Source organism: Schistocerca nitens, chromosome 5 (genome assembly GCF_023898315.1).
Source record: "Schistocerca nitens isolate TAMUIC-IGC-003100 chromosome 5, iqSchNite1.1, whole genome shotgun sequence".
NCBI lineage: Eukaryota > Metazoa > Arthropoda > Insecta > Orthoptera > Acrididae > Schistocerca > Schistocerca nitens.
This window is the reverse complement of record NC_064618.1, coordinates 850,235,397-850,248,952: the sequence shown is the minus strand read 5'-3', so window position 1 is coordinate 850,248,952 and position 13,556 is coordinate 850,235,397. Positions and strand designations below refer to the sequence as shown.

General features: G+C 45.8%; 1 protein-coding gene across 1 annotated transcript in view; it reads left to right on the top strand.

The window, feature by feature from the left end:
- The first annotated feature begins 2,851 nt into the window (after positions 1 to 2,851).
- LOC126260756 (uncharacterized) overlaps positions 2,852 to 13,556 on the top strand; it is a 65,251-nt gene continuing 54,546 nt past the window's right edge. The window contains exons 1-2 of the mRNA XM_049958095.1: positions 2,852 to 3,037; positions 9,197 to 9,302. Of these exons, the coding sequence (XP_049814052.1) occupies positions 2,852 to 3,037; positions 9,197 to 9,302 (292 nt within the window). The remainder of the gene's footprint in view (positions 3,038 to 9,196; positions 9,303 to 13,556) is intronic.

Here is a 13,556-nt window from a genome sequence, read left to right as displayed (position 1 = left end):
CGCTTGCACATCGATTTTGCTGGTCCATTCTGGAATGCTCGTTGGTTGGTTGTGGTCGATGCTTTCAGTAATTTTCCTTTTGTTGTCCGGATGTCTTCCACGACGTCTTCTGCCACAATCCAAGCCTTGTCTGCTATCTTTTGCATTGAAGGTCTTCCGCAGACTATTGTTTCCGACAATGGCCCACAATTCATGTCCGCAGAAGTTCAGTCCTTCTGCAAGGCCAATGGTATTCAACATCTGACGTCCGCGCCGTTTTCGCCTCAGTCAAACGGTGCCGCGGAACGATTGGTCCGGACTTTCAAGTCACAGATGTTGAAATTGAAAGAGTCGCATTCTCGGGAGGACGCATTATTGCACTTTTTGTCCTCGTATCGCTCTCAGCCCCGCGATGGTCGCTCGCCAACTGAGTTGCTCCATGGTTGTTCTCATCGATCCTTGATGTCTTTGCTGCATCCGCCGCATCAGGATACTCCTGCTTTTGCTCCTGGCGACGTTGTCTTCTATCGCACCTATCGCGGTTCACGGCGTTGGCTCGCAGGGCGCATTCTTCGCTGCCTCGGCCGCGCGATGTATTTGGTTTTGGGGGCCTCTGGTGAGGTGCGTCGGCATCTCAATCAGCTGCGCCTCTGTCTTCGCCCGGGTTCTGCCGCTCCCCGTCCGCTTTCAGTGACGGAGCCGTCAGGTCAGCACCCCGGGGACCCATCTACTGGCTCGCCTCATCCCCAGGTGTTACCGACGCTGCCTTCCGTTTTGCCTCATGGCGTCGCGCCGCCGCCGCAGCCGCCGCAGCCGCCTCCGGCGCCGCCCGCAGTGGACGCTTCGCTGCAGCCGCCACGCGCCTCCCTGGGTCACGCGCCGCCGATCGCTTCCCGTGACCAGCTGTCCTCCGCCATGGAACTCTTGCCCGCTCCGGACCAGATGTCGTCATCGCGCGTCGGATTCTCCGACCACATGGAGGTCGACCCTTCGGCCCCTCCTGTCTCTTTACGGGCGCATACACCGCATGTTGACGTGCACCCTGGACTAGGTTTTCAGGCGTTTCCTAGCTCCCCTCGGACCGAATGGCCGGGTGCGGGTGGCACAGCCTCGCCTGTTGTTAGGCTCCCCACCTCATCGCATACGTCAACATGGGGTCCTCCCCACGGCGGGCGGAAGCCTTATCTCACGACCGTTCGCCGATTTGCGGGGGAGGAATGTGGTGTCACAGCCAGACACCACACGTGCTAGGTGGTAGCTTAAATCGGCCGCGGTCCTGTAGTACATGTCGGACCTAAGTGTCGCCACTGTGTGATCGCAAACCTAGCGCCATCACAAGGCAGGTCTCGAGAGACTGACTCGAACTCAGCCCAGTTGTACGGACGACAGAGCTAGCGACTAGACGTACGAAGCCTTTCTCTCTCATTAGCCGAGAGACAGAATAGCCTTCAGCTAAGTTAATGGCTACGAACTAGCAAGGCGCCATTAGCCTTACAGTGATTGTAATTAAAGTCTCCTTTGTGCGATGTACCACAATGATTGATTAAAGATAAGTATTATACCAGCTACGTACTTTTCTTCATAGCATTAATTACGTATCCTGTTCCAGTACTTCACGCCCGTCTGCGTTAGTCTAGCGTGCCTTTTAAGCCACCTCTATCTACAAGGTGTTGGCCCAGCTGCCGACACATCAAACTTTCTCCTCCAAATGCGAAAATATTTTGTTGACACCGACCTACACAGGGAGGAACGATCACCACTAGAAAATAATGAAAATCAGAGATCGTACGGAAAGATATAGGTGTTCATTCTTTCCGCTCGCTATACGAGATTGGAATAACAGAGAATTGTGAAGGTGGTTCGATGGACCCTCTGCCAGGCACTTAAATGCGATTTGCAGAGTATCCATGTAGATGTAGATGTAGATGTAGAAACGGAAAGCAGAGGTCATTTAGACGGCAATAGTATCGAGTTTTATGAAATGTATGTAAGAATTTAATTTGAGATACTTCCTGAATTTTTTTCTTATTTTTGCCACGCATCGCAATATGAGGAAAAGCGATTTTCTGACGTGCTTTATTTGTTGTGATGCAACGCGCCAAATACTTACGGATCGTTGGCGACCTCAGTTTATGGCTGCAGCTGTAATGGTACTTTGACTACCGCGCCTCCGCCAATACAAAGATATGATTTACGATCGTGCATGCGGAAGAGCGCTGCGCCAGCGACCGATTTTTATAAATAATTTTGATCTTTTTTTTTTTACTTTTGCGTAGGTGTTTGTTTTTAACAACTAATTGATTACTGTCTCTCTTGTCTTCATACGAAAGACGTGTATTTTTCGGCGCTGTGTGAAATATGCTTTTGGGTGGAAATTAAAATTATATTAAGAAACGAAGTTGTTTCAATAGTGATTCGAAATGGTTATCACCGAATTTGTAAATTGATCCTGACAGTGACAACTTGAAGAAGTTTTCAACAGACGGAGAAAAGTGAAAGACGGGTCGTCCTACAAGAGAATTAGGAGGACAGCCATGAAGACTATATTGTAATTAGTACTGCGTTTCAAACAAGATTATAAGGTAAATTTCAACTAATTTCTGATGTTATTTCCGTACAGTCGCTTTTTGTAGTGTTGCCGACCCGGTTTGCCATGCACGGTCAAATTACAGCACTATCTCAATCAATAATACGAAGTCCGCCTTATCCGTAACTTATTCCATCAAAATTCAAAACCGAATCAGATTTTCTATTTTATATTTTCACGGCAGAACCCCGAGGAAAGGAAACACTACACAGCACGTGGGGTACTCTTTTTTCTCCGTACCCGCGAGGACAGCTACTGACACGCTCCGCTACAAGGGAGGAAGTGATGTGTATCGCGGCAGACGTCGGCCGCACAGTGGGAACGTCACGTAAGCTGGGACCAGGCGGCGCGTGCAGCGGGCTTGTTGACAGTAGGGGCACGCTCGCAGCACCGTTTCGGGCAGCAGTGGCAGAGTGGAGTGTCCACCAGGGCACACTCACCTACTCACCCAGCCTGAACTCACTGTACCAGGTATGTACCGGCCGCGGCGTAACATTAAGGCTAGTCTGCAATGACACCAGGTTAGCACAGAATACTACAGATATGTCTTCATATGTACACTGACGAGAAAGAAAATAGTAACTCCAAAAAATATTTAACGTAGATTAATGAAATTTCGGGAGTACATTTGTCTACGTAATATACAGGGTGTTACGAAAAGGTACGGCCAAACTTTCAGGAAACATTCCTCACACACAAAGCAAGAAAATATGTTATGTGGACATGTGTCTGGAAACGCTTACTTTCCATGTTAGAGCTCATTTTATTACTTCTCTTCAAATCACATTAATCATGGAATGGAAACACACAGCAACAGAACGTACCAGCGTGACTTCAAACACTTTGTTACAGGAAATGTTGAAAATGTCCTCCGTTAGCGAGGATACATGCATCCACCCTCGGTCGCATGGAATCCCTGATGCGCTGATGCAGCCCTGGAGAATGGCGTATTGTATCACAGCCGGCCACAATACGAGCACGAAGAGTCTCTACATTTGGTACCGGGGTTGCGTAGACAAGAGCTTTCAAATGCCCCCGTAAATGAAAGTCAAGAGGGTTGAGGTCAGGAGAGCGTGGAGGCCACGGAATTGGTCCGCCTCTACCAATCCATCGGTCACCGAATCTGTTGTTGAGAAGCGTACGAACACTTCGACTGAAATGTGCAGGAGCTCCATCGTGCATGAACCACATGTTGTGTCGTACTTGTAAAGGCACATGTTCTAGCAGCACAGGTAGAGTATCCCTTATGAAATCATGATAACGTGCTCCATTGAGCAGTACATGCTGACGAAACTAAAATGAGCTCCAACATGAAAATTAAGCGTTTCCGGAAACATGTCCACATAACATCTTTTCTTTATTCGTGTGTGAGGAATGTTTCCTGAAAGTTTGACCGTACCTTTTTGTAACACTCTGTATTTAAGTGATTAACACAGCAAGATCACAGGTTAAGACAAGCGCATGGTATGCCATCGCAAATATTAAGTGCTGGTACATTAGTAACCGGTGAAACCGCCAGATTGTTGAATGTAAGCATGCAAACTCGCAAGCATTTTCTTGTACACCTACCGGATGTCAGTTTGTGAGATGAAGTTGCACTTGGTCGGCCAATACAGGGCGCATGTGCTCGATTGGAGACAGATCTGGTGGTCGAACAGTCCAAAGCAGCGTGTCGACCCTGTAGAACATGTTGTGTTGCAACAGCGACATGTGGCGGAGTGTTATCCTGTTGAAAAACACTCCATGGAATGCTGCTCATGGATGGCAGCACAACAACTCGAATCACCAGGCTGACGTACAGATTTGCAGTCAGGGAGCGTGGGATAATCACGAGAGTGCTTCTGCTGTCATACGAAGTGGCACCACATACTCGAGGTTAGGTCCAGTGTGTCTTGCGCACAGACAGGCTGGTTGCAGGCCCTGAACTGCCCTCGTCCTGATAAACACACGGCTATCTCTGGCACCGAGGCAAAACCAACTTTCATCAGAAAACACGACAGACCTCCAGCCTGACCTCCAATGAGCTCTCGCTTGATACCGCCGGCGTAGAAAATAGTGGTGGTTTGGGGTCAGTGGAAAGCACGTTACAGGGCGTCTGGCTCGGAGCTGTCCTTGAAGTAACCGGTTTTTAACAGTTCGTTGTGTCCCTGTGGTGCCAACTGCTGCTCAAATTGCTGCTGCAGATGCACTGGGATGCGCCAGAGCCGTACGCCGAACACAATGGTCTTCCCTGTCGCTACTGCCACGTGATCCTCCAGAGTCCGGTCTTCTTGCAACCGTATATTCTCGTAACCACCGTTGCCACCAGTCATGTACAGTGGCTACGTTCCTGCCAAATCTTTCTGTAGCATGGCAAGAGCACCGTTCAGCTTCTCGTAGCTCAGTTAGACAACCTCGTTCAAAGTCAGTGAGGTGCTGATACTGGCTTCTTTGTTGCCTTAAAGGTCGGGTTGACAGGGGAGATAGAGAAGAGCCATAGAAGAGCGGCGCCTTTCGTCACAGGGTTATTTGGCAAGCGTGATAGCGTTACGGAGATGTTTAGCAAACTCAAGTGGCAGACTCTGCAAGAGAGGCGCTCTGCGTTGCGGTGTAGCTTGCTGCCCAGGTTTCGAGAGAGTGCGTTTCTGGATGAGGTATCGACTATATTGCTGCCCCCTACTTATACCTCCCGAGGAGATCACGAATGTAAAATTAGACAGATTCGAGCGCGCACGGAGGCTTTCAGGCAGTCGTTCTGGGCACCACCCAGCCACAGCAAAGGCGACCTCGCCGTGGCCACTGCTTTGAGTTCTGATGCTCCTGGATAACAAGCAAACACTCCCGGCGTACATGGGGAGGCAACAACTCAGGTACCAATAATGTGATCCCTGTGTTGTCAGGGGACTCACCCACATGGGTACATAACAGTCCCACAACATGGAGTGGCTACACATTCTGCTGACGTAGTGTAGTGCAGGGGGGTACGGCAGAGAGGGAGGAGGGGATGGGAGGGAGCAATCCACACTGTAGACACTATGGAGGGAGTTCTTCCCCAAATGGCTCACACTGAAGAAAGAAAATTTAGCAGTGGCGGTCAGACCCCAAGGATAACGAAAACGCCGAAAAGGATGAAAGAGAATAGGCAAGAAGAACAAAAGTGCAAGGGTTACAGGAACCAGGTGGATAGCCTGATCGACATAAATCAGAACACCGAGAGAGGGGAAGGAGGGGGCTGTGGGGAAGGAGCGAGAATGAGGGGGGAGGGGCAGAGTGAAGGAAATGCAGCCAGGGAAGGAAGAATGGGCTCGGTGCCCTGTGTGCGCCAAGCACGAACTAACAAAAGAACCGTGAGCCCCCGGGAGGGAATAAATACACTGCTCAAAACAATTAGGCGACGAGGTGAGGTATCATAAACAATAGACATATGGTAACGTATTTTATTCAAATATCGGTTACAATTGTACTTTTTGTGTGATACAGTTCGATATCTTGCTGTCTCAACTCCTTACTTGAGGTTTACATGGCGTTTACATACAGCGAGGCGCCATGGAGCTACCATAACAGTGAAACAGTCATTCTCATTGCCCTCTAATATGGTGTGTGATCACTTTGGACGGCTGGTACAGTTGCCCACCTGCGTGGCATGGACAGTACGAGATTATCAATCAGCTCTTGAGGGATATTTGGCCATTCTTCCATGAGTGCAATATCCAGCTCTGCAACCATTGTGGGAGGCGCTGGTCTGACTGCAATGCGTCTGCCAATTGCATACCAGACAAGCTCAATCGGGTTTAAGTCCGGTGAACAAGTTGCCCACTCCATTCGTTGAATTCCCTCAGCTTCAAGCATGTTGTCCACCAGTGCAGCTCTATGGGGACGAACGTTATCGCTTACCAGAAGGAACCCATCTTCTATGGCCCCAGCGTAGGGCACAACAAAAGGTAGAAGGATCTCGTCTCTATACCTTTGAGCAGTCGAAGCGCCATTCCGAACGGCATAGAGGTCCGTACGTCCGCCAACACTGACTCCTGCCCACACCATTCGTCCACCACCATGATATGTTGATATTTCCTGCACATAAGCAGGATTGTTCCGAGTTCCATGTTATCCCCTGATGGGGAAACGACGATTGTCCGGCTGAACACAAAATCTTGACTCATCTGTGAACAGCACCCGGCGCCATTCGTTACGACTCCAATCCTGATGTTCCTCCGCCCAGTTTCTACGGGCTAAACGGTGTCGTGGTTTTAATGGGACACACACCATAGGCCTTCGTCCGTAGAGGCCACATTCCCGAAAGCGATTTCGGACTGTTTGTGTTGATATTGAGCGTCCTGTTGCTGCATGGAGGGTGTGTTGCAGCTGAGTTGCATTCAGCCTCCAGTCTCGTCGCGCTGTTAACCGGAGATGACGTCATCTCTTACTGATGTTACCCGTTGACGACCTTGGCCTTGCCTTCCTTTATCGGTCCTGTTGTCTGAAATCGTGCCCAGGTCTTGGAAATTATGCTTTGGGTCATTCCAATAGCTGCGACCACCTCCCTCTGTTTCTGTCCCCGTTTCCATCCGTCCTATGTCTATCCATGCCATCTTCGGGCAAGTCACGTTCTTTTGGCATTGCACTATCTGCTCACTACACTATCGGAACCAAGCTGCTTGTGTAATTCGCTTGGTAGAGTAAACACAAGTCAACACCAACACCCTCTGCTGCAACTTTCCGCTATTACCACTACCTCGTTGATCGTAATGTTGTTGTCTCCACTCCGTAGAACCGACAGAAAGACGACGAACCATTTTAGTTCTTTCTGCCGATGACAATCATTCGGAACCTAGATATCTCAACTGATCCCCTAATTGTTTTGACCAGTGTAGTTCTTCTCGCTGCCTCTTTATATGTGCTTCAACACAGCGCAGCAGCACTGGGTAGCAGTACAGAGCAGCTGTAGAGAAGGCAATTACCTAAAGCTGAAAAAACTGGTAGAAAACTAGCAAGTAAGAGGGCTTAAAATTGGCAGTTTCATCTGTCCGCTTAACTACTGCAAGGTTACTCCATAAATAAGAATCAAAAGATACGCAAAATACATGTGTGAGAAATAAAATGCAGTCTATATAACAAGCATGCAGATGACCTCTACTGCGTCTACGGTTGCATAGGTGGAACTCAGAAGCTTGGAAATATCGAGCACAGAGAGGATGGAGCGATGGGCAAACTTTCATAGTAGTCTGGTACAGATAAATAAATCAATAAAGCTTTCAAGGTTTCTCGAGATCGAAATCTTGTGAATAAATCGTAAAAATTTCAGCCATTTGTTATGCATAGCCGTCTTGGAGTGCGCAGCTCGATTTTGGTACGGAACAATGGTAAAAAATCCATTTTTGGGGTGTTCATAAGGAATCGAACATCATCTAATGGTGCCTCCATGAGCCCGTAAAGTTACATCGTAGACCACATCAAATGCAAAAAGAGTCAACCGATTTTCTCCATTTGACTAAGCAGGAGGAAGAGTGTAATGTTTAAACTTTCACCCTGTACTGCTGTACTGCAGTATAGTGACACCAAGAATGTCCTTCTGTTGGGTATGCAGATGGGCCTAGCTGAAGAGCTAACCAGAACACATGACCCTACCTTCCTACGACTAACAGAACCCGAGGTATCAGCTCGGGAAGAGCAGCGTTTCCATGCGCGGTATTTTGGAACGTATTAGGTAATGCATGCTGTCGCATGCGCACCGATTACAAAGCAGCCAACTATATGAAGTTTCTTAAACAAACGTCTATCATTCTTGCAACCCCATTATGCTATTTTTTCATAGTTAGAGTCCTGACACATGACATTGTCCCGCCTAAGTTTTTAAAAGTTTCTCTACATGCATTAACAAGAGTTGTATCGCTATATTCCCTTTCCCAATGGGACCCAGTACTATTAAATCTTTCTACGGAAAACCAGATGAAGTGGCGCAGTAGCTAAGACAGCGTACCTGTATTCGGTAGGACATCGCTTTAAATCCCCGTCCGGTCATCCTGATTTAGCTTTTCCGAGATTTCCCTAAATCACTTGAGGCAAATGCAGGGATGACTCCTCTGAGGAGAACATGGACGCCCTCTTTCCCCATCCTTTTTCGTACTTCCTCTCTAATACCTTGTTGTCCACGAGATGTGGAACCCTCATCTTCCCCCCTTCTTCCTTCATCGCCTGGATAGAATATTGCGTTAAAATTTCAGAATATAAAATATTATAAATACAAACGATAGAGCAAACTATGGACCTTACATGTTATCACTTGCTGAAAATTTCTCGTCGGTATCTTCAATCGATTATGAAATTAAGGAAGTTTGTATTATGCTTTGTACGGAACACACGCTATACATGTAAAATGTGTATCAACATTAAGCTGCTACAATACACCTGTTATCAGTCTGTAATTATAACAGTGAAAAACTCACATTTTACTTTCAGTAAAATGCCATTTACATATAACCTATCTAACATGCTAATTTCAACAAGTGGTCGTGTGTTTCGTATTTTACTTTCAATGTCATGTAATTCCTATACTTCTTCGTAACATGCTAATCCTATTTAACTTTCAAATCAATGCCACTTGTGTGCTCCCTTCGTAACATGCTAGTTTTAACAAGCAGTTGTCTGTTTCAGAAGGAGAAAACAATCTTTTCATCTCCAATGGATTTCGGAAGACGACATTTACGACTTACGTGTGTGGTCTACTTCCTCACAGCAATGGCAGCCTTGCTTTCCAAAGGTGAAACTTTCTCCATTGTGATGTACATAATGATGCCGAGCTCTGACTGTCCTTTTATACTGAACCCTTTTACAATGTATCCCATAGAGCTTTCTCCCTGCCAACTAAGTGTAGTCGAGAATATCGAAAGTAAGCTTACGTGCTAATGGTGGTGTCATCATGTCTAATAATGTAACTGAAAGTTAATTTTACTGCCACCGAGCTTTACTGCAACAGTCTTGTTGTTGCTCTGTTAATATTTTGACCCTTATGATTGTCCTCCTGACACACAGCTATACTGACACTGAAGGGAATCGCAACACCAAGAGGGAGATGTACGACATAACGAAAATTGGTAGGAGTGTTTCTATATCCGAAAGATGATGTCTATTCAAGTTTCGCGCCAAGCGCATAAGACTGGCGCTAGTAGTGCCACTATGAGACTGCTAACCAAGTTAGCTTTAAATTCTCGCTATAAAGGTCGTGAGCGTTAGTTAGCTATGAGATTGTATCCTGAGCATGATTGCTGGCAACGGTATTCACGAGAATGTACGGTCGGAAAAAGACTGGACTCCGGATGGCCACGCGTCACTACCAAGAGGGAAGATCACCGTATTGTGCGCATGGCTCTGGCGCATGTTCTGCATTTGCAGCAGCACTCAGAGCTGTAGTTGGCACGATAGGGACACAACCAGCTGTTACAAGTCGGTTGCTTCAAGAACAGTTCTGAGACAGACGCTATGTAGCATGCATTCCATTTACCCGAAACTACCACCATTTATACGACTTCAGTGGTATCAACCAAGGGCTCATTAAAGGGTTAGGGTGGAGGACTGCTGTGTTTTCTGTCGAATTCTGGTTCTGCCTTGCCAGTGATGGCCGTGCATTGGTTAGGAGTCCATTTGGGGGCCTGCAACCAACCTGTCTCCGTGCTACAGACAGTGGACATACACCAACAATTATGGTCTGGGGTACGATTTCGTATGGTAGCAGGAACACTGTCGTGGTTATCTCACGCATCCTGACTGCAAATTTGTACATTAACCAGGTGATTCCACCTATTGTGCTGCCACTTGTAAACAGCGTTCCCGGGGGTCTTTTCCAACAGGATAACGCTCACCCACATGTCGCTGTTATAACTCAACATGCTCTACAGAGTGTCGACATGTTGCCTTGGTCTGGTCGATACCAGATCTGTATCCAGTCTACTACATATGTGACATCATCGGACGTCAACTCCAGCGACACCCACAGCTAGCAATTACCGTGCATGTACTGGCCGACGAAGTGCAAGAGGTATAGAACTCCATCACACGAACTGACTCCCAGCACCTGTACAACCAATGCAGACACGTTTGCATGCTTCCGTTTAGCGCTCTGGTTGTTACGCAGGTTATTAACGTATTAGCATTTCACATTTACAATGTTTTATCTCTCGCTTACGTTAACTTTTGATCTTGCATTGTTTATCAAATATGTTTCATAGACGAATGTATTCGCGAAATTTCATTACTCTACATTAATTATTGTTGGTAATGCGTTTTTGTTCCGTCATTCTGTATCTGGAAAACAGACTGAGAGCTCAAAAACCTACTGGATCACCTTGAGCAATGCGGGAAACCTAATAACGACAACCATAAAATATGTTGAACTTTATTGAGCTGTGGAGAAAAGGATGGACACCGATACCTCCCATATCCCGAATTTTTCTCAGTCCATGATTAATTATTTATTCAGTTAGTTTGGGGACAAATGCAAGGAGAAAATTTATGTGCCGGATTGTAGAAGACTGTTCTGAAATTCGAAAGTGCACTTACATTTTGACGTGATTCTATTAAGTCAATACACTTCATTGTACGTTTTCCCGATGTTTAGATTCTATCACGGAAGTATGGTTCTGGATAGTTTACAAATAACCATCTACGGTTATCCTAATCTCATTACTGGTGTCAAGACCAGTTCCAGTCGTATAGTGCTAAGACAAGTGAATATAATGGATATTCATATCACTCAGTTCTCCAACTACCAATCAGTATCACAGGCGTGTGCAATGAGTTTTTTTCCGGTCAAATTGACTAGAAGACTTGTACAGTGTTCGCCAGTTATTACTTTGTCCTTAGGAACTTCATCAGCAAGTACAATTCCTCTTGAACACCAATTATAACCTTTCCATGTTATGAAATCGACTTCCTCCTATCTGGGTGCGAAACTATCGATGTCCACCCACGTCTTCGTTTGCTGACCGTGTACGGAGTGCAGTTGTGGCCCCACGTCTCATTCACAGTATTAAATGAGCGCAGAAAATCAATCAATATGATCTAAAGAGATCCAAGCTTTACTGTATAACGTTGTCGCTCAACGCCGTTTTTGTACCAGGCTGATAATTTTTCTCCCTGATTTCATACACCAACAAAGATGTTTAGGCTTATGGAAAGCTTTTTGATACAAACACAACCTTAAAGAAGGTGACTGGCAAAAAGAAAATCCAACATAGAAATGCGAGACAATTGTGAGAATGTTGCAGAGTAGGCTGTGCTGAGAAATAATCGTGAGGAGGAAAATCGATATGTTGCGCCATTTTCGAGTTGATTAGCACTGAAATTAGCGTATCTGACAGTTGCGAGTGCAAATTCAAGCGGCCCTCCGGAGACGGTGTCGTCAAACGAATGCTTCGTTTAGCTGCCTAAAATCGAAGAAGAGAAATGTACACGGGACAGTAGTAAGGATGGAACCAGAGAAAAGGGCTGAGTAGCCTTGTGCGCTGTCGACTACGCTATGAGACCAACTGGCACGAGCCGCATCTGGCGGGCCGCTTGAATTTGCGCTCGCAACTGTCTGATTGGCTAACTCAGTGCTAATTAAGGAAACTGTGTGACGTTCAGAATTTTATCTTAACAATTATTTCTCGGCACAACTTACTCTGCAGCACCCTTCCAAGGTTTTAAGACTGTTTGCGACTATCACCTCTAAGGAGCAGCATTGGCCGTTCTAACAATACCACCACTTGCAAAGTAGGTTAGAAATCATATTAATAATGTTGTTCACGCAGCATATGTTCGCTTTATCAGGCAACTACAAAGTTATTGACTGTGGATGGCATCGTCAGAATGGAAACAATGAAGTCACTGTAAAAAATTCATTAATTTTGGCACTTATCTTGAATGGATTCCCACGTAGATTTCGTCGATGTTGTTATGGCTCATCTTGTTGATTCTAGGGTGATTCCACTTTGACTGCTAGAATTTCCAGATCTGTATTTTAGCAATATTTGAAGACCTAACAAATGCGTTTTTCAGGAAATTCTTAATGATCAAACAATCCCAAATCAGAACAATGGTATGGTAAAAATAATTTTTGACTTGGTGTTCACGATCCACATTTTCATTAAACTTCTTGTAAATTCTCATATACTTCTTCTTAATTGTCACATCATCAAGAAAACAGTTTTGTATCAATCTTCATATATTTAATTTCCACTTTAACCAAACACAAGACTTGACTGTTCTTTTACAAAGCGAAATAACAACTTAACTTCTGCAAAGTGAAACAAAGACAGCTCTGTGCGCATTCGCGCCAAAACGGTTACAAGTAAGTCAAAGATTATGACAGTCTCACAGAAACGAATACACACAAGAACCATATCACTGTAATATATCGATACATCGGAGTACCTATACATTAATAAAACCAAATGTGAATATTGTCACAAAAATATGTGTGTTTCTTCGCAGAAAAGTAGTACGATATTATTGGTATCGAGAACTGGGGTTGGAGTGCCGTAATGGTCACGTAAATAAAGAACCATTACAGCGTGCAGCTGCACTTCAAAACGTCTAGCAGCTTGTGAAATTGCCTGTGAACCTGCCGTGATCTGTGGACTTGGATTTTTATCGGACTGCTGCTTCGGAAGACTTCGTTATTTCGTGCGACAACTTGCTTTTAAACTCCTCGACTTTCTGGTTGACTTATCTTGTTTTGTTTTGGGCTCTACTGGACTTTGATTCGGCACGAACAAGGTCCGAACTATAGTACCTTTTGTACTGTGATTGTGTTTCAGTTTGTGAATAAATCAGTGTATTCTTCCAGTCGTTGTCGAATAGCTCACTTTTCGTAGTATAGGTATATCAGTTTTCTTATGTAGAACAGACAGTCTACAATAAAATATCAAGCGCCTTGGTAGGGTGAAAATAGAGCCCCAATTGCGAATACTTGGGGGGCCGGGGCGGGGGAGTTTCCAGTTCTGGCATTTCTCTTACAACCAATGGAAACATCAGC